The sequence below is a fragment of the Entelurus aequoreus genome, linkage group LG16 (assembly GCF_033978785.1).
Source record: "Entelurus aequoreus isolate RoL-2023_Sb linkage group LG16, RoL_Eaeq_v1.1, whole genome shotgun sequence".
Taxonomy (NCBI): domain Eukaryota; kingdom Metazoa; phylum Chordata; class Actinopteri; order Syngnathiformes; family Syngnathidae; genus Entelurus; species Entelurus aequoreus.
The window spans coordinates 47927257-47954445 of record NC_084746.1 but is presented as its reverse complement, the minus strand read 5'-3'; the positions used below and the strand labels follow the sequence as shown (position 1 = coordinate 47954445).

Below are 27189 nucleotides of genomic sequence, written 5' to 3'. Positions count from 1 at the left end.
GACTTTTATTAGTAGGTTGCACAGTGAAGTACATATTCCGTACAATTGACCACTAAATGGTAACACCCGAATAAGTTTTTCAACTTGTTTAAGTTGTGGTCCACTTAAATTGATTCATGATACAGATATATACTATCAGATATATACTATCATCATAATACAGTCATCACACAAGATAATCACAATGCTTCGATATCTGAATTGGGAAAGAAAAGGAAACATTTATTTTTGATTCATTGCCAATATTGTTTGTTTGTTTTGTATTATTTTGTAGTTTATTGTCAAAATATACACTCCCATTGTCCACTTAAATATTTCTAAGATATTTCTTTATTCTTAGACAAGGGATTCCTTTCCGTGATTGGTCATTTCTATGGACACAGAAATGACGTCACCTAAAATTGCGTTTACGGCACATAGTAATGTCGTAATTCAGCTCTGAGTGTGACACTTAAGATTCAGTCCTACACTTCGCTGAAAGTGTGAGTAAGACGCTTGATAACTAACTTTTAAGTGCAGCTTTCAGCGAAGAATTTCTTTACTCTTAAGTCAACTCTTAGCAGACTTCTTAGGAGTAATTCTAAGAAGCTTGATAAATACGGCCCCTGGTCTGCACATTACATTGTTTTACTCCTTTTTGCTGCCTTAGCGTGAACCTCTGGGGTTTACAAATAAAAAAAGCCGGTAAACTCAAATGTGTGATTTTCAAAAGGCTGTACACATAATCACGTTTTTAATCAAGAGAGACTATTTATCTTGTTTATTTGCCACCACGCCAACAGCGGAGAAAACTCCCGGCCGAGATTATTGAAATGCACCTGAAAGGTAGAGTCATTTTCTCGGCGGGTTCAGAGGACTGCTTATGGTAATAAAAAGCGAGATGTCATTAGATGCGCTGGTATTTGCCGAGTTTTCTGAAGGGGGTGGAGAGAAGGGGCCGGGGGGTTGGATATAATAATACCTATGTTGAGAGATTGCGAGATGGAGATGGAGGAGCACATGCTTCCCCAGCCTCCTTCTCAGTCACCTCTGTGAATATATTGTTCATGCGTTTGACCTACATTCAGGATGCTGATGTATGCGGATTTACACTGTGAGAGGGAGCAAGAGATAAAAAGAGATAAGGGCCCGTGTGTAGAAATGTACCTTTTTCACACTCCGACCACCCACTTTGATTTTGTTCCACTTGCCTGGCTTCTAAGATTAGGAATGAAAAAAAAGTGCGCGAGCATCCACCAAAGGTGTACCATTCCTAAAACACCAGTTCCTCGCTCCTCCTGCTGAGTGAACAGGAGTTTGAGCGAAGACAACATTCTAGATGAGGGGTGTCAAACGTATGGCCCGAGGGCCGGATCAGGCCCGCGAACAGGTTTTATCCGGCCCGCGGGATGAGTTTGCTAAGTATAAAAATTACCCCGAAATTTTTGAATGAAGGAAACAGCTTTTCTAAATATGTCCACTAAATGTCACAATAGCAAATCTTTGTAGATGATGCTACATATGTAAAAAAAATAATAAAATAAACCACATGATGTCAAGGAAAATGATCAAACTACATAAATAACATCCTGTAATTTGATTTTGATATCATTTTTTTATCTTGATAGATTGAAAATTAACACCAATGAGTTGACTGATGAACATTATCACATAATTTATTCAGCAAATATACCGTATTTTTCGGAGTATAAGTCGCACCGGCCGAAAATGCATAATAAAGAAGGAAAAAAATATATATAAGTCGCACTGGAGTATAAGTCGCATTTTTTGGAGAAATGTATTTGATAAAAGCCAACACCAAGAATAAACATTTGAAAGGCAATTTAAAATAAATAAAGAATAGTGAACAACAGGCTGAATACGTTATATGAGGCATAAATAACCAACTGAGAAGGTGCCTGGTATGTTAACGTAACATATAATGGTAAGAGTCATTCAAATAACTATAACATATAGAACATGCTATACGTTTACCAAACAATCTGTCACTCCTAATCGCTAAATCCCATGAAATCTTATACGTCTAGTCTCTTACGTGAATGAGCTAAATAATATTATTTGATATTTTACGGTAACGTGTTAATAATTTCACACATAAGTCGCTCCTGAGTATAAGTCGCACCCCCGGCCAAACTATTAAAAAAAAACTGCGACTTATAGTCCGAAAAATACGGTAAATAACATCCTGTAATATGATTTTGACATCATTTTTTATCTTGATAGGTTGAAAATTAACACCAATGAGTTGACTGATGAACATTATCACATAATTTATTCAGAAAATATAAATAACGACATACAACGATAGACTACTATTAACCGCAACATATAAGTGTAAAAAAAAACAACAACAACATTATGATTTGTACAATTTCAGAAGGTGCTTGTTCTATTTTTAAACAAAGAAAACAATCTGAAGTTGTCTTTATTTTTAAGATATTGTGCTGTGATTTTACCAGTCCGGCCCACTTGGGAGTAGATTTTCCTCCATGTGGCCCTCGATCTAAAATGAGTTTGACACCCCTGTTCTAGATAAAGCTTGCGGACATTTGGAGATGCACTTTTGACAACATGCACCTGCTTTGAAGTAAAACCTGCTCCCTGCTTGTTGTCTCTAATGAAAACTACACTATATTGACAAAAGTATTTGGCCACCCATCCAAATGATGAGAATCAGGGGTCCTATACACTGCAAAAACTGAAATGTAAGTAAGATGAAATATCTCAAATAAGGGTGATATTTGCTTATTTTCTGTCTGATAAGATCATTCTTCTCACTAAGCAGATTTCATGTCAGAGTGTTTTACTTGTTTTAAGGGTTTTGGTCCTAAATGATCTCAGTAAGATATTACAGCTTGTTGCTGAGATTTGATGACCTATATTGAGTAAAACATGTTTGAAACTAGAATATCAACTGTTGCAAAGCTGTGTCATCAACACTCACAAGTATAAAACTACCTTTTTTAAGTAATAATTTCTTATTTCAAGCATGAAAAAAAAAAAATCATGACTTTGACACAATTGTGTCTCGTAATTAAAACAGATGACAGCCAAATGGGCTTTGCTGTTTTATTTTCAATGAAACAATAGAAAATTTGTACTCATATAGTATTTTGAACAGAAATCCTTCAAAATTACAATTAAAAAATGTATCGCCGGGGGCCGGGCTGTATATAAGCGCTCTAATTGACTGAAAGAGCACGCACTTGGCGCGATGATGTCATGTTATCCATGGAAAAATGCATTTTTAGACCATATGATTTGCCTGAGTGGCTAGGAGACCCCAAGAGTAACGGTTGCCTTGTTGCCTTTCCATTAAGAACAATACATTAGTTTTTAGTATAAGTTTGCCGGTTTCAAGAAATGTAATGCAGAGTACATATCATTATGTCAAGATAATGGCACTAGCATTTACTTAATTTAAGAATATTTTTCAACATATTGAGCAAAAAGGTCTCATATTATTTTTTTCTACCAAGAAAAGTGCACTTATTAGTGAGAATATTCAAATTTTAAGGTATTTTTGGGTTAATTGAAGTTAACTAATTTTACTTGTTTTGGAAAGTTTTGACAAGCCACATTTTCTTGTTCTATTGGCAGATAATTTTGCTTAGTTCAAATAAAATACCCCTCATTTTTGTATTTTTTTTTCTTGTTTTTGAACATTGACTTTTTGCAGTGTAATCACTTGGCCCGGTGTATAAAATCAAGCACTTTAGTTCATGGAGACTGTTTCTGCAAATATTTGTGAAAGAATGGGCCGCTCTCAGTGATTTCCAGCATGGAACTGTCATAGGATGCCACCTGTGCAACAAATCCAGTCGGGACATTTCCTCGCTTCTAAATATTCCAAAGTCAACTTTATTATAAGAAAAGTGAAGAGTTTGGGAACAACAGCAAGTCAGCCACCAAGTGGTAGGCCACATAAACTGACAGGGAGGGGTCAGCGGATGCTGGAGCGCATAGTGCAAAGACTTTCTGCACGGTCAGTTGCTACAGAGTGTCAATACGTGGACTATGGGTTGTTGTGTTTTCCCGGAATGCAACGGAAAGTTGGCGCGGGCAAGTAATGAATGTAAGTACATGATTTATTAAAACACCAACAAAGTCCAAAAAAAGGAAGCAAACAAAATGCGCGCAGAACAAACTTGACTAATGAAACAAAACTTGCACAAAAGCAGAAACTATGAACAATAAAGGAAAACTTACTTGGCATGGAACAGCATGAAAACTATGGCAGACAGGAATATCATGGGTAGCAGTAGCATGGATGGATAGATAGATAATGTCACCAGGATGAACAACAGAAACAGACAGGCTTAAATAGCAGTGACATGATCAGTGGAAACAGGTGCGTGACTCAAAACGTGAAACAGGTGCGTGACATGAGGACGGGTGAAAACTAATGGTTGCTATGGTGACAAAACAAGAGTGAAAAAGCAGGAACTAAGTGTCCAAAACCCAAACAGAACATGACTTAAACAAAACATGATCAACAGACATGACACAGAGCTCCAAACTTCATGTGACCTTCCAATTAGCCCACGTACAGTACGCAGAGAGCTTCATGGAATGGGTTTCCATGGCCGAGCAGTTGCATCTAAGCCATACATCACCAAGTCTAATGCAAAGTGTTATTATTAATGTACAGTAGAACCTTCGTTTACAAACTCAATTGGTTCTTGAACAAGGTGCGTAAATAGAAAAGATTATATATTGAAGCACATCTAGTCATAAGAAACAATGTAAACGTGAATAATGGTTTCCAGCCTTGACGATATTTTAGTCAAAGTTTGTACACTTAAAACACAATATAAAGCGCTATACAGTAGTGTGTAAAAATCCAACATAATTTGGTGATAGATCAACTTTCTATTTAATGACAATGTCAAAACAACAATAAGCTGAACTGTCCTCCTCGTATGCAGCCGTCCTGCCGCCACACACACACACACACACACACACACAAACTGTCACTAGCTCTGTGGTGCACTCAGTTCGAAACCACAAAACTCCTTAATTTCAACAGCCAGGTTACTACATTGATTAGGACTATACAAATAAATCCACTCCACATTGTTGTTTAATCTTCTTGGCAATCAACAGAAAGGTGGGGATGGAGGCAGTGACTGTGAATACTTACTGAATGTTTCAAACCACACATCACTTGTCTGTTGCTTTTTTTAGATTCGTATAGACCGAGCAAAACTTGGAAAATGTTGTAAAAAGGCTGAACAAAACATGTAAAAGCATGATCAGCCCTCCCACTATGGCTGCACTGCGAGACACACAATGTGTGGATGAAACATTTGTACACGTAGACAAGGTTTGTGCATGAATGCATATTTTAATTTGGTCTGTGGTTCATAAATAGAAAAGTCTGTACAATAAGGGCTTCGTAAATTGAGGTTCCACTGCATTACATTATATAATTTAGCATAGTGTTGTCCCGATACCAATATTTTGGTACCGGTACTGGTACCAAAATGTATTTTGATACTTTTCGGTACTTGTTGATACTTTTCTAAATTAAGGGGACCACAAAAAATTGCATTATTGGCTTTATTTGAACACAAAATCTTAGGGTACATTAAACATATGTTTCTAATTGCAAGTTTGTCCTTAAATAAAATAGTGAACATACAAGACAACTTGTCTTTTAGTAGTAAGTAAACAAACAAAGGCTCCGAATTTAGCTGCTGACATATGCAGTAACATATTGTGTCATTTTCCATTCTATTATTTTGTCACCATTATTAAGGACAACTGGTAGAAATTATTTATTAATCTACTTGTTCATTTACTGTTAATATCTGCTTACTTTCTCTTTTAACATGTTCTATCTACACTTCTGTCCAAATGTAATAATCACTCATTCTTCTGTTGTTTGGATACTTTACATTAGTTTTGGATGATACCACAAATTTGTGTATCAATCCGATACCAAGTCGTTACAGGATCATACATTGGTCATATTCAAAGTCCTCATGTGCCCAGGGACATATTTCCTGAGTTTATAAACATGATATACATTTTTTAAAAATGAAAGAAGATTTTGTGATGCTAAAAAATATCGATGTAACCATAGTAGTATCGACTAGATATGGCTCCTGTACTCGGTATCATTACAGTGGATGTTAGGTGTAGATCCACCAATGGCGTTTGTTTACATTGTAGCGTCCCGGAAGAGTTGGTGCTGCAGGGAATTCTGGGAATTTGTTCTGTAGTGTTTATGTTGTGTTGCGGTGCAAACATTCTCCCATAATGTCTTTGTCATTGTTGTTTAGTGTGGTTTCACTATACGGCACATGTTTATGACAGTGTTGGCGTTGTTCATACGGCCACCCTTAGTGTATGGCTGTTGACTAAGTATGAACTTCATTCACTTGTGTGATCAACGTTAGGATCTTCGCCTTGACAGTAACTAATGATCAAACATACTGAAATCTTGTCTTGTCTTTGCCAACTATAGACCACTAACATTTAATATTATGATTCCTTCACCTTTATCTTTAGTTATCTAGCCAAAATGTGTTCGTACGACGGGTGGGGGACCGGTCATTTTCCTAAACAAGAACTGTCTCTGATTTTATACTGTACCTGCTGCTAATCTGGACTGGGTTTTGCAAGTTGTTTCTTATTGTTTATTTGCTTTTCTGCACCAGGTTAGCCCATCAGTGGGAGCACGGTAACATTTTTAAGTACCTGCAGCATCATACACTTGTGTGTGTAAAGGTGTTTTCATGAGGTTTCCTGCAGCATCATACACTTATGTGTGTAAAGGTGTTTTCATGAGGTTTCCTGCAGCATCATACACTTATGTGTGTAAAGGTGTTTTCATGAGGTTTCCTGCAGCATCATACACTTGTGTGTGTAAAGGTGTTTTCATGAGGTTTCCTGCAGCATCATACACTTATGTGTAAAGGTGTTTTCATGAGGTTTCCTGCAGCATCATACACTTGTGTGTGTAAAGGTGTTTTCATGAGGTTTCCTGCAGCATCATACACTTATGTGTAAAGGTGTTTTCATGAGGTTTCCTGCAGCATCATTCTAGAGGCTAACCTTTCCTGTGATAAAATGGCAACCAAGGTAATCAAAAAGGTTAACCAACGAGCGAGATTTCTCTACAGAATCTCCTCTCTGGTCAACAAAAGCACCTTGAGGATTCTGGCGGGAACTCTCGTTCAACCCTTTTTCGATTAAGCATGCACCTCCTGGTACCCTAGCACCTCCAAAACCCTCAAATCTAAACTCCAAACATCTCAGAACAAGCTAGTCAGGTTACTTCTAGACCTCCACCTCAGTCCTACCCACTTCTCTACAGTGGGCTGGCTCAAGGTGGAGGACAGAGTTAAACAACTTGCACTGAGCCTAGTCTATAAAATCCGCTACACCTCCCTGATACCGAAGTACATGTCAAACTACTTCCTTAACGTAAATGACCGCCATAACCACAACACCAGGGGGAGCTCCACTAACCACGTTAAACCCAGATTCGAACTAACAAAGGTCTTAACTCATTCTCTTTCTATGCCACATCAATGTGGAATGCGCTCCCAACAGGTATAAAAGAAAGGGCATCTCTATCCTCCTTCAAAACCGCAATAAAAGTTCACCTCCAGGCAGCTACAACCCTAAACTAACACCCTCCCCGGATTGCTAATAATCAAATGTAAACAATCAAATGCAGATACTTTTTCTTATGCCTTCTGATCTCTCTCTCTCTCTCTCTCTCTCTCTCTCTCTCTCTCTCTCTCTCTCTCTCTCTCTCTCTCTCTCTCTCTCTCTCTCTCTCTCTCTCTCTCTCTCTATGTCCACTACTTGATGTCCATATCCTACCCCCCCCCGCCCCCTCCACACCCCTAATTGTAAATAATGTAAATAATTCATTGTGATTATCTTGTGTGATGACTGTATTATGATGATAGTATATATGATAGTATATATCTGTATCATGAATCAATTTAAGTGGACCCCGACTTAAACAAGTTGAAAAACTTATCCGGGTGTTACCATTTAGTGGTCAATTGTACGGAATATATACTTCACTGTGCAACCTACTAATAAAAGTCTCAATCAATCAATCATACACTTATGTGTAAATGTGTTTTCATGAGGTTTCCTGCAGCATCATACACTTATGTGTAAATGTGTTTTCATGAGGTTTCCTGCAGCATCATACACTTATGTGTAAATGTGTTTTCATGAGGTTTCCTGCAGCATCATACACTTATGTGTAAATGTGTTTTCATGAGGTTTCCTGCAGCATCATACACTTATGTGTAAATGTGTTTTCATGAGGTTTCCTGCAGCATCATACACTTATGTGTAAATGTGTTTTCATGAGGTTTCCTGCAGCATCATACACTTGTGTGTGTAAATGTGTTTTCATGAGGTTTTCAAAAATAAAGCTCTCTTGAGGAAAGTGTACCCCTGGGAAAATGTATTCATAATTTATAATATTTATATTCAAGTTCATAGATTTGATATTTATATTCTAGTTGAAAACAGCCCTGTGAGGAATTTATAGTAAAGTTCATAAAAAGTTAATAGAATTAAAATTGATGGAGAATGTCAGACTATTTCATTCAGAAAGACTGTAGGTTAGCTAGCTCATTTAAAATATCCTAAACTTTTTTTTGACCCTGCCTCTTAAAAGAATCGGAATCGAGAATCGGAATCGTCAGGAATCGGAATCGAAACAAGGAATCGGAATCGTTCGAATTCAAACGATACCCAACCCTAGTATCGCGGTACTGTACTAATACCGGTATACTGTACAACCCTAGTTCAGCACAAAAATCGTATTGTTTTTTTTTAGTGATAAACTGTGTTAAAATGCAACTTTTACCCAATTTTGGCCAAACAAAAAGCTGGCCTCTTTTCTAATTATCTCAGAGGCGCTTGTTGGTGCGTCCTCACAACGCATGATCAATAACATCATTGCAAATTAACGGAATCGGGGGAAAAAAAAATCTACATTTCTAATCAACACCACGTGGCGGCGGTGAAAAGGGACGCTCAGTTGTCTGAACGCTAATTGTTTGTGAGATAGCACACACACCTGCGGTTTTACGAGCGCCAGCCTAAACGTGTAATTTTACCTTTTACTGTTATTTGTTTGCACTGCTGCATGAGTCAGCATTGAGGGGCTAGGGGGGTGGGAAAAGGTGGAATATTGCCATAAAAAATGTGCGGAAAGGCATTGTTAGGCAAGCGGTATATGTGGCAGGTCGTGATGGATCGGGGAACAAAACACCCGGGGGGGGCGCGAGAGAGCTGCGCACCAAACACATTTTTCATTTAATTGGAACAAACGGGCGTCGCCTTTTGTTTGTGCCGCGGCGACCCCGACAGTGGAACATTCTAATTAGAGCGCGTTGTTGTCGTGGCGTGTTTATTTATGTCACCTCACCCTCTTGACACACCCTTCCGCCTCCAGGCCGCCCGGACGTGGTGGAGTCGGTGCAGGATGAGCCCACCTACAACGTGAGCAGCGAGCTGACGCTGGAGGTGAGCCGCGCCAACGACAACCAGGTCATCACCTGCGCCGTCGACCATCCCTCGCTGGCGCCGGGGGACAAACGGAGCGAGCACACCCTGAGGGTCTTGTGTGAGTCACTTTAGGAACTCTTTCCAATTTGATTTGTGCCGCCAGTGATTTAACAGTAATAACAAGTGCACTGTTTATTTATATGGAGGATAAAAAGAGCAGGGCCCGTGGCTTTACCCGCTTACCCGAGTGGGCCCGAGTCCCGCGCTGCCCCCTCGTGGCCCACGCCGGCACTGCTTGTTGTGTAAGGCGCTTATGTCATCGAGCGAGACGGCGGGATGGCGGCGCCGGCAGGGTGCAGATAGTAGTAGATGGAGATACGGATGAATGAGAGCATCTTTGCCGTTTCAGTGCAGCGTTATGTAACACGCTGTGTGTGTGTTTTCACTTACAGATTCCCCGAACGTTCAGATACTGCCTGAGAGCGATCTGCCTCGTGAGGGGGAGAAGTTTCTTCTCCAGTGTTTGGGCAACAGCAACCCTGAGTAAGATGCGCCATGCACGCCGCCGGCACACACGCGCACACACACGTGTTGTAAATGATTCATACACAAGTCTAGACCCTGAATGCTCCTCACGCACACACGGTCCACTTACAAATCTCGAGCCGCGGTTGCATCACGTTAACGGCAACGTTCCAACCATACTTGCCAACCTTGAGACCTCCGAATTCGGGACATTGGGGGGGGTGTTTGAGGTGGGCGGGGTCGGGGTGGGCGGGGCCATGGCCGTGGTTAAGGGGGAGGAGTATATTTATAGCTAGAATTCGCTGAAATTCAAGTATTTCTTATATATATATATATATATATATATATATATATATATATATATATATATATATATATATATATATATATATATATATATATATATATATATACAGTCAAGAAAATAAGTATTTGAACACCCTGCTATTTTGCAAGTTCTCCCACTTAAAAATCATGGAGGGGTCTGAAATTGTCATGGTAGGTGCATGTCCACTGTATGAGAGATAACCTAAAACGAAAAATCCAGAAATCACAATCTATGATTTTTTAACAATTTATTTGTGTGATAAAGCTGAAAATAAGTATTTGAACACCAACATTAATATTTGGTAGAGTAGCCTTTGTTTGCAATTACAGAGGTCAAACGTTTCCTGTAGTTCTTCACCAGGTTTGCACAGACTGCAGGAGGGATTTTGGCCCACTCCTCCACACAGATCTTCTCTAGATCAGTCAGGTTTCTGGGCTGTCGCTGAGTAACACAGACTTTCAGCTCCCTCCAAAGATTTTCAATTGGATTTAGGTCTGGAGACTGGCTAGGCCACTCAAGAACCTTGATATGGTTCTTACAAAGCCACTTCTTGGTTTTCCTGGCTGTGTGCTTTGGGTCATTGTCATGTTGGAAGATCCAGCCACGACTCATCTTCAATGATCTGACTGAGGGATGGAGGTTTTTGGCCAAAATCTCACAATACATGGCTGCAGTCATCCTCTCCTTAATACAGTACAGTTGTCCTGTCCCATGAGCAGAAAAACACCCCCAAAGCATGATGCTACCACCCCCATGCTTCACAGTAGGGATGGTGTTCTTGGGATGGTACGCATCATTCTTCTTCCTCCAAACACGCATAGTGGAATTATGACCAAAAAGGTCAATTTTGGTCTCATCTGTCCACAAAACTTTCTCCCATGACTCCTCAGGATCATCCAAATGGTCATTGGCAAACTTAACATGTGCTGGTTTAAGCAGGGGAACCTTCCGTGCCATGCATGATTTCAAACCATGACGTCTTAGTGTATTACCAACAGTGACCATGGAAACAGTGGTCCCAGCTCTTTTCAAGTCATTGACCAATTCCTGTCGTGTAGTCCTGGGCTGATTCCTCACCTTTCTTAGCATCATTGAGACCCCACCAGGTGATATCTTGCATGGGGCTCCACTCCGATTGAGATTGACCGTCATGTTTAGCTTCTTCCATTTTCTAATGATTGCTCCAACAGTGGACCTTTTTTCACCAAGCTGCTTGGCAATTTCTCCGTAGCCCTTTCCATCCTTGTGGAGTTGTACAAATTTGTCTCTGGTGTCTTTGGACAGCTCTTTGCTTTTAGTCATACTGAATGTTTGGGTCTTACTGATTGTATGGGGTGGACAGGTGTCTTTATGCAGCTAACGACCTCACACAGGTGCATCTGATTCAGGATAATACAGTGGAGTGGAGGAGGACTTTTAAAGGCGGACTAACAGGTCTTTGAGGGTCAGAATTCTAGCTGATAGACAGGTTTTCAAATACTTATTTTCAGCTGTATCACACGAATAAATTGTTAAAAAATCATAGATTGTGATTTCTGGATTTTTCTTTTTAGGTTATCTCTCATACAGTGGACATGCACCTACCGTGAAAATTTCAGACCCCTCCATGATTACTAAGTGGTAGAACTTGCAAAATAGCAGGGTGTTCAAATACGTATTTTCTTGACTGTATATATATATATATATATATTAGGGCTGTGAATCTTTGGGTGTCCCACGATTCGATTGAATATCGATTCTTGGGGTCACGATTCGATTCAAAATCGATTTTTTTTCAAGTCAACACAATTCTCGATTCAAAAACGATTTTTTTCCCCGATTCAAAACGATTCTCTATTCATTCAATGCGTAGGATTTCAGCAGACATGCAAGCAGAGTAGTAGATTTTTGTAAAAAGCTTTTATAATTGCAAAGGACAATGTTTTATCAACTGATTGCAATCATGTAAATTTGTTTGAACTATTAAATGAACCAAAAGTATGACTTATTTTATCTTTGTGAAAATATTGGACACAGTGTTGTTGTCAAGCTTATGAGATGCGATGCAAGTGTAAGCCACTTTTTTTTTTTTTTATAAATGTCTAATGATAATGTCAATGAGGGATTTTTAATCACTGCTATGTTGAAATTGTAATTTTTTATTGATACTGTTGTTGATAATATTCATTTTTGTTTCACTACTTTTGGTTTGTTCTGTGTGGTGTTTGTGTCTCCTCTCAATTGCTCTGTTTATTGCAGTTGCTGGGTCTGGTTTGGTTTTGGAATTGGATTGCATTGTTATGGTATTGCTGTGTATTGTTTTTTTGGATTGATTAATTAAAAAAAAAAAAAAAAAAATTAAATAGAAAAAAAAAAAAAAATGATTTTTTTAAAATGAGAATCGATTCTGAATCGCACAACGTGAGAATCGCGATTCGAATTCGAATAGATTTTTCCCCACACCCCTAATATATATATATATATATATATATATATAGAGAGATAAAATAAATACTTGACTTTCAGTGAATTCTAGCTACCGTAATTTCCGGACTATAAGCCGCACCTGACTATAAGCCGCACCAGCTAAATTTAAGGGAAAATACAGATTGCTCCATATATAAGCCGCACCCGACTATAAGCCGCAGGGTTTTGATGTGTAATTAGCGTAGTATATAGGGGTTCCTGCTACCACGGAGGGGATTGTCGGGACAGAGATGACTGTTTGGGAACGCAAAGCGTCCCATTTATTAACAATAAATCTTTCAATCATTCAATCAAACTTTCACATCTTTGACACGGCGAACAGCATTCGTGCAGAGTACAAATAATACAACGCTGCAAAGTAATACAAAGTGCTCGCCTGTACGTTATCAAAATAACCAGCCTACCGGTATATGAAAAGTCAGTCGTTAATCATTGTGTCATCATCTTCCTCCTGCGTACTAAAACCACCGAAATCCTCTTCGTCGGTGTCGGAGAAGAACAGGCCGTAAATAAGCCGCACCCTTGTATAAGCCGCAGGGACCAGAACGAGGGGAAAAAGTAGCGGCTTATAGTCAGGAAATTACGGTGTATATATATATATATATATATATATATATATATATATATATATATATATATATATATATATATATATATATATATATTACCAAATAATAGCCCGGGCGTTTATTTCACAAAATCGATTTTGGAGACAGGCGTTTAAAAGAAGCAGGCGGTTATTTGCACAAGGCTTTTATTTATTTTTGCACCAGCCTGCACCAGTCCATTATTTGGTTACAATGGTTACTGTCCAGTAAAAAAACTTTAAATGTAAAAGCTATTGTAAACATACAAACAAAAAAACAAGAGATCAACATGAGGTAGGCTATCAAAAGACAAGAGATCAACAAGGCCTCAACATGGCAGTAGTGCAACAATTGTAAATACACTTTTTAAATAAAGCAGCCTACCGGGAAAAATACAATTATGGTACCAAGTACTCAAGTATAAAACCCACCATCAAAACAGAACAATAATACTGTCACTTACATAAAATAAAGGCTACAGTACTCCAAGTTTTAAATAAAGCAGCATACAGGAAAAATAAAATGATGGTACCAAGTACTCTATAAAACCATCAAAACAATAATACTGCAGCAAACGCAACCCCAGTAGTATTTTAATCTAAATTATGCAAATAACAGCCCATGGGCGGCTATTTGGACATAGGCGGTTATTAGGAAGAGGCGGTTAATTCACAAAATGGGGTCAGACCCCGGGCGGCTATTAGGACATGGGCGGTTATTTGCCCTATGGCGTTTATTTGGTAATATATATATATATATATATATATATATATATATATATATATATATATATATATATATATATATTAGAGATGTCCGATAATATCGGCAGACCGATATTATCGGCCGATAAATGCGTTAAAATGTAATATCGGAAATTATCGGTATCGTTTTTTTAATTATCAGTATCGTTTTTTGTTGTTGTTTTTTTATTAAATCCACATAAAAAACACAAGATACACTTACAATTAGTGCACCAACCCAAAAAACCTCCCTCCCCCATTTACACTCATTCACACAAAAGGGTTGTTTCCTTCTGTTATTAATATTCTGCTTCCTACATTATATATCAATATATATCAATACAGTCTGCAAGGGATACAGTCCGTAAGCACACATGATTGTGCGTGCTGCTGGTCCACTAATAATACTCACCTTTAACAGTTAATTTTACAAATTTTCATTAATTACTAGTTTCTATGTAACTGTTTTTATATTGTTTTACTTTCTTTTTTATTCAAGAAAATGTTTTTAATTTATTTATCTTATTTTATTTGATTCATTTTTTTAAAAAGTACCTTATCTTCGCCATACCTGGTTGTCCAAATTAGGCATAATAATGTGTTAATTCCACGACTGTATATATCGGTTGATATCGGTATCGGTTGATATCGGTATCGGTAATTAAAGAGTTGGACAATATCGGATATCGGCAAAAAGCCATTATCGGACATCCCTAATATATATACATATATATATATATACATATAAATAAAAGAAATACTTGAATTTCAGTGTTCATTTATTTACACATACACCGTATTTTTCGGAGTATAAGTCGCACCTGCCGAAAATGCATAATAAAGAAGGAAAAAAACATATATAAATCGCACTGGAGCCCGGCCAAACTCTGAAAAAAACTGTGACTTATAGTCCGAAAAATACAGTACACTCACATAACACTCCTCTACTCATTGTTGTATTTGAAAGTGCAATGCTTTGCAGCCAGTAGCACAGCCTTTGAAGGAGCATAGGTATGGGCAGTGTAATATTCTGGGTTGGAGTCAATAACCAGGGGAGGTGATGAAGTTACGTCTCTTTACTACATACTTCAGAACCCACTCCCACACCTGCAGTCAGGGTGCGCAATACAACGTAAACCGTTGGCCAACCAAAAAGTAACCACAGAACACTATACCCAACATGCACCAGGAGGTGGCAACAAACAACTTAGATCACTCTTACAGGCAGCATCTGTGAAATGTCATTTGCAGGAGAGGAGTGAGTTTAGGGTTGAATTGTCCATCCTCGTTCTATTATCTGTCACTCGTCGTCGCCATGACTGTCTCTTCTTCGTTCTTCGTCTCCTCCTTGTTGTGTGCGCAGTTGTGCACTCGCCAAAAGCCGGCAAGTATTGTATTTTTATTTAATTGACAGCTAAATATATGCACATTTTTGACCAAATAACAATGTATGTAGACCAAAATGATTCAGCCGTAGCTGGAGGCCACGCCCCCTCCAGCTCAATGCGGACCTGAGTGGGGACAGCCGTTCTCACGTCCGCTTTCCCACAATATAAACAGCCTGCCTGCCCAATGACGTCATAACATCTACGGCTTTTAGAGAGTAGAGTGCACAACAAGGAGAGAGAGTTCTTGGTTTCTCACGTGGGTTTATTGTTAGGCAGTTTCATTACCGTCCTCCCAGCGCGGTAACAACACACAACAACAGCAGTCACGTTTAGTCTACCGTAAAGCAGTTTGTCTGCCGTAAACAGCAATGTTGTGACACTCTTAAACAGGACAATACTGCCATCTACTGGATAGCCTGCAGAACACTGAAATTCAAGTATATATTGTATTTATATGTATGATAAAATAAAAAATAAAAACAAATATATATATATATAGCTAGAATTCACTGAAAGTCAAGTATTTCATACATATATACATATATATATATATATATATATATATATATATATATATATATATATATATATATATATATATATATATATATATATATATATATATATATATATATATATATATATATGAAATACTTGATTTGGTGAATTCTAGCTGTAAATATACTCTCCTCTTAACCACGTCCTTAGCCACGCCCCAAACACCCCCCCTCCCCCCCAACTCAACCCAACGGGCTACAATGAGAAACCTTGGAGGGGTTGGCTTCTAATGTCGTTCATAACCATACTTGCCAACCCTCCCGTTTTTAGCGGGAGAATCCCGGTATTCAGCGCCTCTCCCGACAACCTCCCGGCAGAGATTTTCTCCCGACAAACTCCCGGTATTCAGCCGGAGCTGGAGGCCACGCCCCCTCCAGCTCAATGCGGACCTGAGTGGGGACAGCCGTTCTCACGTCCGCTTTCCCACAATATAAACAGCCTGCCTGCCCAATGACGTCATAACATCTACGGCTTTTAGAGAGTAGAGTGCACAACAAGGAGAGAGAGATTTCTTGGTTTCTCATGTGGGTTTATTGTTAGGCAGTTTCATTAACGTCCTCCCAGCGCGGTAACAACACACAACAACAGCAGTCACGTTTAGTCTACCGTAAAGCAGTTTGTCTGCCGTAAACAGCAATGTTGTGACACTCTTAAACAGGACAATACTGCCATCTACTGGATAGCCTGCAGAACACTGAAATTCAAGTATATATTTTATTTATATGTATAATAAAATAAAAAATAAAAACAAATATATATATATATATAGCTAGAATTCACTGAAAGTCAAGTATTTCATACATATATACATATATATATACATACATATATATATATATATATATATGAGAAATACTTGATTTGGTGAATTCTAGCTGTAAATATACTCTCCTCTTAACCACGTCCTTAGCCACGCCCCCCACACACCTCCCGATATCGGAGGTCTCCGCCATTGTGCGCGCCTTAAGTCTCAAACAAACACACTCCCTCTCCTCGTAGCCTTTCTGAATTATAGATGAACCACCCAGACCCATCGATCCGCACCCCTCCTGCTTCCTGTCCCCCACCCTGCATAGAGCGCCACCGCCTCACCTGCCACCAATTTGAGCCTTTCTGTACCTGCTACCCTCCCGTCCGTCCCCGTAATGATCTCACACCAGTCACGTACACACACCTCGTGTCGAGCCACACGGTTTTATTGACAGCTTGATCCGATATGACGGAGCAGCAGAAGAGTCGGTCAATTGCGGTCGGTGGTGTGCTGTGGGCTTTGTGTTCGACTCCTGCAGGGACCACCTGCTGGTAACGGGTAAAATTACATGTGGAGATGGCGCGTACAGATGAAATGGGGCGATGATAGCGAGAAACACAGTTGATGGAGGTGTCAATGGGGGCACCTGTCTGTCTTCAGCATTTCAACCAAGAACAGTGCGTGTTTTGGTACCGGTACCAAAATTATTTCGATACTTTTCGGTACTTTTCTAAATAAATGGGACCACAAAAAATAGCATTATTGGCTTTATTTTAACAAAAAATCTTAGGGTACATTAAACATATGTTTCCTATTACAAGTTTGTCCTTAAATAAAATAGTAAACATACAAGACAACTTGTCTTTTATTAGTAAGTAAACAAACAAAGGCTCCTAATTTAGTCTGCTGACATATGCAGTAACATATTGTGTCATTTATCATTCTATTATTTTGTCAACATTATTAAGGACAAGTGGTAGAAAATGAATTATTAATCTACTTGTTCATTTACTGTTAATATCTGCTTACTTTCTCTATTAACATGTTCTATCTACACTTCTGTTAAAATGTAATAATCACTTATTCTTCTGTTGTTTGATACTTTACATTAGTTTTGGATGGTACCACAAATTTGGGTATCAATCCGATACCGAGTCGTTACAGGATCATACATTGGTCGTATTCAAAGTTCTCATGTGTCCAGGGACATATTTCCTGAGTTTATAAACATAATATACATTTTTTTTCAACGAAAGAAGATGTTGTGATGCCAAAAAAATATCGACGTAATCATAGTAGTATCGACTAGATACGCGCCTGTACTTGGTATCATTACAGTGATTGTGTGGATCCACCAATGGCGTTTGTTTACATTTTGACGCCTGTGAGCTACGGTGTGAAGTGAAGCATGTTAAGCTATTCCTCGTCCTGCAGGGATGATACTTGTAAGAAACGTACTTTATTTGTCGCCATGGAGACGAGGATTAGGGATTTAGAAGTAGCTAAAACACTGCAGACTGGGGCTGGACTTTAGCCGCTAGCTAGCTAGCCATGTCTTAAAGCACCTCTTCCTGAGGGCGTTTCAGTGTTATAACTTCACCTTTATCGTTAGTTTTTAAGTCAAAATGCGTCCGTTCTCCATTTTCTGTCTCCACACTGTGTCTGCTTGTAAGTACTCTGTGATTGTGCGCTGCCGAACATGCTCGTGTGCTCGTAAACCAGCAATGACACGACGGGAAAAATGGATGAAAGCACATTTAAAAGCTACCAAGTGCACAGCGAAGCAACAGGGGGCGCCACAACACCTAACCGGAAAAATAGGATAGGATAAGATCGACTTTAAAATTTTACCAATCCGACATTTGCAAGAAAACAAGACAATAATTACAGAAAATGGATGAAAAAGGGGACAAATATTCTATGATTTTCTGTGTTAAATCTAACTTTTTGGCTATGGATCAGATCTGGATTCAGTGTGAATGCCTCCTTCTCCATAAAAATGAAGGTAACTGGACTCTTCTGGTTTCCGTCCAGAAGGCTTCTTCTGTTCTAAAATAGTAGCCATGGAGTCTTCCTATTTATGTCCCTCGTGGTCGTGTCCCCCTGGGGGTGGTCACAGTAGAGTTGTCGGCGTGGCTGGTGAAAGACGGCCCTGCATACCAATCGCTCGTTTGCCTTCCTGGTGCACAAAACAACTCGTTAGTGGCCACTTTTCCTCCTGGAAGAGACGATCTCCAGGGAGGGATGTCAGGACATTGTTGGAAGCGGACGGTGTGATGGTGATGGTGCGAGACTCCTCTGTTAAGAGGGCCTTTCCAGTTTGACAAAAATGGTTTCTGTCAAGCCACCATTCCTCCCATATCTAAAATGGAGCGTCCCTTTCTTTTTTTCTTAGATGCATATGAAATGCTAATTCTGGGACCGAAGAAGCTGTCCATGTTTTGCTATTTGTTTGTGTAAGTGCTGTTGGTCCCTCCAATGTACAGGTCCTTGGACCTCTTACTACACGGACATCTATTCTTTGTGGGTTCTGAACTTCTGTTCATTTGTACAAATGGTTGTTATGTATTGCAGGAGGAGTTGAGACGGCACAGACACTAGGGGGCAGTATAGCTCTATGTATTTATTATACATAGTCACTATATATATATATTAGGGATGTCCGATAATGGCTTTTTGCCGATATCCGATATTCCGATATTGTCCAACTCTTTAATTACCGATACCGATATCAACCGATATATGCAGTCGTGGAATTAACACATTATTATGCCTAATTTGGACAACCATGTATGGTGAAGATAAGGTACTTTTTAAAAAAAATAATAAAATAAGATAACTAAATTAAAAACATGTTAAAGAGGTTCATTTAGCCTACTAATGTGTATTTATAAATAGTTGATTTATATAGATATATATATATATATATATATATATATATATATATATATATATATATATATATATATATATATATATATATATATATATATATATATATATATATATATATATATATATATATATATATATACACTAACATCACGTGACACCTCTGAGGAAGGCTGCAGAAGCAAGGTAGCCGAAACTTGTCAGGTACAAAACTTTACCTTACTAGCCTATATAAATCAACTATTTATAAATAAATTAAAAACATTTTCTTGAATAAAAAAGAAAGTAAAACAATATAAAAACAGTTACATAGAAACTAGTAATTAATGAAAATGAGTAAAATTAACTGTTAAAGGTTAGTACTATTAGTGGAGCAGCAGCACGCACAATCATGTGTGCTTACGGACTGTATCCCTTGCAGACTGTATTGATATATATTGATATATAATGTAGGAACCAGAATATTGATAACAGAAAGAAATGGGGGGAGGGAGGTTTTTTGGGTTGGTGCACTAATTGTAAGTGTATCTTGTGTTTTTTATGTTGATTTAATTAAAATACAATAAAAATTAAAAAAAAAAAACGATACAGATAATTAAAAAAAACGATACCGATAATTTCCGATATTACATTTTAACGCATTTATCGGCATGCCGATATTATCAGACATCCCTAATATATATGTATATATATATATATATATATATATATATATATATATATATATATATATATATATATATATATATATATATATATATATATATATATATATATATATATATATGTATATATATATATATATATATATAATAATCAAACAATAATAATATCCATCCATCCATCCATTTTCTACCGCTTATCCCTTTCGGGGTCGCGGGGGGTGCTGGATCCTATCTCAGCTACAATCGGGCGGAAGGCGGGGTACACCCTGGACAAGTTGCCACCTCATCACAGGGCCAACACAGATAGACAGACAACATTCACATTCACACACTAGGGCCAATTTAGTGTTGCCAATCAACCTATCCCCAGGTGCATGTCTTTGGAGGTGGGAGGAAGCCGGAGTGCCCGGAGGGAACCCACGCAGTCACGGGGAGAACATGCAAACTCCACACAGAAAGATCCCGAGCGCAGGATCGAACCCAGGACCTTCGTATTGTGAGGCAGACGCACCAACCCCTCCTCCACTGTGCTGCCCCCAATATAAACTAAGGAAATGGAGTGTGATCTAGATCCAAAAGTGTATGTGGTGTGTGTGGAATTAATTGTTGTGTATTAGCGTGAGTGTTGGGCGAGAGAAGAGTCCAAAAGGGTCTTGGCAGGCTCGTATGGCCGTGAACAGGCAGGAAGTCGGGGGCTATAGCGGGGGTGAAGAAGGTCCGTGTCCAAGCGGGGGTCGAGGATCGAGGAGGCAGAGGAGCAAGATATGAGGAGACGCACACCTCGTCGACGCGGCAACAAAGGCCGACTGCTGGGAGGAGACAAGGAAAGACACGGGGACTAATCAAAGAAACACAGAGAGAGAGAAAGGCATAGAGCTTACGGTACTCCAACAGATGAGTTTACGTTCTGGCGCCAGATAGCAGGTAGAGCAGGCTTTTGAAGGCAGGACCTCTCATTAGCCCCAGGTGCGTTGAGTGCCGGTGATTGATCGCAGCTTCTGGCTGCAGCAGGGAGTGACGTGTGCGGAAACGCGCGGCCGTGGGCGTGGCGTGAGGTGCGCTCCGTGGCTTACTGACGAATGCCCGGGCCGTGACAACGGTAATTGGTAAATGGGTTATACTTGTATAGCGCTTTTCTACCGTCAAGGTACTCAAAGCGCTTTGACACTATTTCCACATTCACACCATCATCATCGGCGGTCACTCGAACGAGTATGACGATCCTCCTGGTAGGGGGGTATCCCTTTATGGAGGATGCCTGTGCGTGACTTTGTTTAACGTGGGGAGACTGGTGCACAGATAGTCACCACACGATCCTTGACAGTTTCGGGTCAGGGTCCAGTGGCATGGAGTCCAAGACGACTGGGGACCCTTTTCTGCTGCAGCCTTCTTCCGCCATCCCAGCCGTTGTGACGCTCCATAGGGTTAGCAGTCATCCTCCGCCTGGTCTTGGGTTGTTATTTTCCCATAACTGGGCCCACATGGATGTGGGGGTGCCTTCTTCCGCCATCGCAGCCGTTGTGGTATTTCTTACATCCACCGTCTTCCGCCTGCTCCGCCGTTGAGGTCTTCACTGTATCCCTGGCTAGGGGGCAGTCAGGTACTACAGTGTTTCCCATAAACTGCCTAGATACTTTTGGCGGTGGGGGCGTGGCTATGGGCGTGGTCACCATGACATAATAATAATAATAATAATAATAACTGGGATTTATATAGCGCTTTTCTAAGTACCCAAAGTCGCTTTACAATGTTAAAAACCCATCATTCATTCACACCTGGTGGTGGTAAGCTACTTTCGTAGCCACAGCTGCCCTGGGGTAGACTGACATCATCGAGTAATTTGCATAATTTACTACAATAATAACAATGATATGATTTTCTCTAAAAAGGCTCAAAAAATGTATACTTACTAATTAGTAATAACAGTTTTGTTTTAAACGTCCATCCATCCATCCATCCATTTTACAATATAATTACAACACTTTATGTACATATTTATATACAGATTTGAACAATAAGTTATTCACTGAAATATATTTATTAATTGTGGTTCGTTCTTACAAAAAATATATCTTATAAAATATAAAAGCTAAAATGTCTCTTAAAGCTCTGCCCCTTTAAATAGTGCATACTAAATAATTTAACTTTAGCCTACTACTACAACCATATTTTTTGCCAGCAACATAAAGTGAAACAGAGGCAGAGGTGTCCTGCCACAGTCAGTAACAAATGAACAGAAAACAGTAGTGGTCAAATACAATTAAGGCAACAAGAGAAGTATCCTACACTTCTCTTTTGTAAAGTAAATGTGAACAGCCTATATGGGCATCTACATCAACTATATGATTTGCCTGAGAAGCTGGACAGGACAAAAAAAATAAATATTTGTGGCGGACGTAATTCTTTGGTGGCGGGCCGCCACAAATAAATGAATGTGTGGGAAACACTGTACTAAGCCTTTGCCAAGGGCCACCTGGGGTAACCGTAGTAAAGGGGTTAACCTCCTGGTGCCCCAAGACCCCATAGAGGAGCCTCCACTGCCGGATGCACATTAACGTCATGCCCAGGATATAAATTCACACACACATTCACACACTGATGGCGGGACTTGCCATGCAAGACCCTAACCACGACCCATCAGGAGCAAGGGTGAAGTGTCTTGCTCAAGGACACAACGGGACGTGACGAGGTTGGTAGAAGGTGGGGATTGAACCAGAAACCCTCAGGTTGCTGGCACGGCCACTCTTCCAACCGTGCCACGCCATCCCCGGCAACAAAAGTATGATTAAAGGGTTCAACAAGAACAATAGAAAAGTTGCACACATCAATCAATCAATCAATCAATCAATCAATGTTTACTTATATAGCCCTAAATCACAAGTGTCTCAAAGGGCTGCACAAGCCACAATGACATCCTCCGCTCAGGGCAAGGAAAAACTCAAACCAATGGGACAATGAGAAACCTTGGAGGGGACCGCAGATGTGGGGACCCCCCACCCCCTGGGCGACCGGTGCAATGGACGTCGAGTGGATCTAGCATAATATTGTGAGAGTCCAGTCCATAGTGGATCTAACATAATATTGTGAGAGTCCAGTCCATAGTGGATCTAACATAATATTGTGAGAGTCCATTCCATAGTGGATCTAACATAATAGTGTGAGAGTCCAGTCCATAGTGGATCTAACATAATATTGTGAGAGTCCAGTCCATAGTGGATCTAACATAATATTGTGAGAGTCCAGTCCATAGTGGATCTAACATAATATTGTGAGAGTCCAGTCCATAGTGGATCTAACATAATATTGTGAGAGTCCAGTCCATAGTGGATCTAACATAATATTGTGAGAGTCCAGTCCATAGTGGATCTAACATAATATTGTGAGAGTCCATTCCATAGTGGATCTAACATAATAGTGTGAGAGTCCAGGCCATAGGGGGTCTAACATAATAGTGTGAGAGTCCAGTCCATAGTGGATCTAACATATTAGTGTGAGAGTCCAGTCCATAGTGGATCTAACATAATAGTGTGAGAGTCCAGTCCATAGTGGATCTAACATAATAGTGTGAGAGTCCAGTCCATAGTGGATCTAACATAATAGTGTGAGAGTCCAGTCCATAGTGGATCTAACATAATAGTGTGAGAGTCCAGTCCATAGTGGATCTAACATAATAGTGTGAGAGTCCAGTACATAGTGGATGTAACATAATAGTGAGAGTCCAGTCCATAGTGGATCTAACATAATAGTGTGAGAGTCCAGTCCATAGTGGATGTAACAAAATAGTGAGAGTCCAGTCCATAGTGGCTCTAACATGATAGTGAGAGTCCAGTCCATAGTGGATCTAACATAATAGTGAGAGTCCAGTCCATAGTGGATCTAACATAATATTGTGAGAGTCCAGTCCATAGTGGATCTAACATAGTAGTGAGAGTCCAGTCCCTAGTGAATCTAACATAATAGTGAGAGTCCAGTCCATAGTGGATCTAACATAATAGTGAGAGTCCAGTCCATAGTGGATCCAACATAATAGTGAGAGTCCAGTCCATAGTGGATCTTAAATAATAGTGAGAGTCCAGTCCATAGTGGATCTAACATAATAGTGAGAGTCCAGTCCATAGTGGATCTAACATAATAGTGAGAGTCCAGTCCATAGTGGATCTAACATAATATTGTGAGAGTCCAGTCCATAGTGGATCTAACATAGTAGTGAGAGTCCAGTCCCTAGTGAATCTAACATAATAGTGAGAGTCCAGTCCATAGTGGATCTAACATAATAGTGAGAGTCCAGTCCATAGTGGATCCAACATAATAGTGAGAGTCCAGTCCATAGTGGATCTTAAATAATAGTGAGAGTCCAGTCCATAGTGGATCTAACATAATAGTGAGAGTCCAGTCCATAGTGGATCCAACATAATAGTGAGAGTCCAGTCCATAGTGGATCTAACATAATAGTGTGAGAGTCCAGTCCATAGTGGATCTAACATAATAGTGAGAGTCCAGTCCATAGTGGATCTAACATAATAGTGAGAGTCCAGTCCATAGTGGATCTAACATAATAGTGAGAGTCCAGTCCATAGTGGATCTAACATAATATTGTGAGTCCAGTCCATAGTGGATGTAACATAATAGTGAGAGTCCAGTCCATAGTGGATCTAACATAATAGTGAGAGTCCAGTCCATAGTGGATCTAACATAATAGTGAGAGTCCAGTCCATAGTGGATCTAACATAATAGTGAGAGTCCAGTCCATAGTGGATGTAACATAATAGTGAGAGTCCAGTCCATAGTGGATCTAACATAATAGTGTGAGAGTCCAGTCCATAGTGGATGTAACAAAATAGTGAGAGTCCAGTCCATAGTGGCTCTAACATGATAGTGAGAGTCCAGTCCATAGTGGATCTAACATAATAGTGAGAGTCCAGTCCATAGTGGATCTAACATAATATTGTGAGAGTCCAGTCCATAGTGGATCTAACATAGTAGTGAGAGTCCAGTCCCTAGTGAATCTAACATAATAGTGAGAGTCCAGTCCATAGTGGATCTAACATAATAGTGAGAGTCCAGTCCATAGTGGATCCAACATAATAGTGAGAGTCCAGTCCATAGTGGATCTTAAATAATAGTGAGAGTCCAGTCCATAGTGGATCTAACATAATAGTGAGAGTCCAGTCCATAGTGGATCCAACATAATAGTGAGAGTCCAGTCCATAGTGGATCTAACATAATAGTGTGAGAGTCCAGTCCATAGTGGATCTAACATAATAGTGAGAGTCCAGTCCATAGTGGATCTAACATAATAGTGAGAGTCCAGTCCATAGTGGATCTAACATAATAGTGAGAGTCCAGTCCATAGTGGATCTAACATAATATTGTGAGTCCAGTCCATAGTGGATCTAACATAATAGTGTGAGAGTCCAGTCCATAGTGGATCTAACATAATAGTGAGAGTCCAGTCCATAGTGGATCTAACATAATAGTGTGAGAGTCCAGTCCATAGTGGATCTAACATAATAGTGTGAGAGTCCAGTCCATAGTGGATCTAACATAATAGTGTGAGAGTCCAGTCCATAGTGGATCTAACATAATAGTGAGAGTCCAGTCCATAGTGGATCTAACATAATAGTGTGAGAGTCCAGTCCATAGTGGATCTAACATAAGAGTGTGAGAGTCCAGTCCATAGTGGATCTAACATAATAGTGAGAGTCCAGTCCATAGTGGATCTAACATAATAGTGAGAGTCCAGTCCATAGTGGGGCCAGCAGGAGACCATCCCGAGCGGAGACAGGTCAGCAGCGCAGAGACGTCCCCAACCGATGCACAGACCGGCGGTCCACCCCGGGTCCCGACTTTGGACAGCCAGCGCTTCATCCGTGGCCACCGAACCTGTGCCCCTCCCTCCACGTAGGAAAGGGGGACAGAGAAGAAAAGAAACGGCAGATCAACTGGTCTAAAAAGGGGGGTCTATTTAAAGGCTAGAGTATACAAATGAGTTTTAAGATGGGACTTAAATGCTTGAAAACAACAATCCCACACGGGTACAATATGAACATAATGACATGCGGTATTTACCTCCCTGCTTGGCACTCAGCATCGAGGGTTGGAATTGGGGGTTGAATCCCCGCTGCTGCTCACTGCTCCCCTCACCTCCCAGGGGGTGGAACAAGAGGATGGGTCAAATGCAGAGGGTAATTTCACCACACCTAGTGTGTGTGTGACTACCAGTGGTACTTTAACTTGAACGTGGTTGTAATTTGAATGTACTATCATCATGACTGCTAACTGGCCTACTACTCAGTGGCTAGAGTGTCCGCCCTGAGATCGGTAGGTTGTGAGTCATACCAAAGACTATAAAAATGTGTGACAATCATCGGTACTTTTAACTGTCACGCAGCATCCTGACCTAGCCTTACTCTACCTTCACCGAGTTGCGTGTCGGAGATGGCCTCCTATTTTAAACCGGATCGCAGCAATCTGCAACACCTCCTCGCCCGCTGACCAACTTCCCCGTCCGGCGACTTTCGCCTCGCGTAAGCAAAGTGTGACATTTGCCGATTGAACGTCAGCCACCCTCCCGAATGTGCACTTTCCTGCAAAACGGAGGAAAGAAAAAGCTCAGAGTGCAACATCGTCCGTGGGTGTCTGAGCGCTTTCTTTCCCCTTAAAAGTGCAAAAGCGGCCTTTTAAAGGGCGCTCAGAGAGTTGTCGGGTCGGGCCGAGGAGTTAAAGCTTTGAACTGTTTCAGTTCTTTTTGGGAGTTGGGGGGGGGGGTTTATGCCGGCAAGGAAACGTTA

General features: G+C 40.0%; 1 protein-coding gene across 1 annotated transcript in view; it reads left to right on the top strand.

The window, feature by feature from the left end:
- Window positions 1-27189, top strand: part of LOC133631219 (cell adhesion molecule 3-like) — a 378223-nt gene that overhangs the window by 340039 nt on the left and 10995 nt on the right. Inside the window, exons 7-8 of the mRNA XM_062023378.1 lie at window positions 9443-9613; window positions 9948-10038. Coding sequence (XP_061879362.1) covers window positions 9443-9613; window positions 9948-10038 — 262 coding nt within the window. The remainder of the gene's footprint in view (window positions 1-9442; window positions 9614-9947; window positions 10039-27189) is intronic.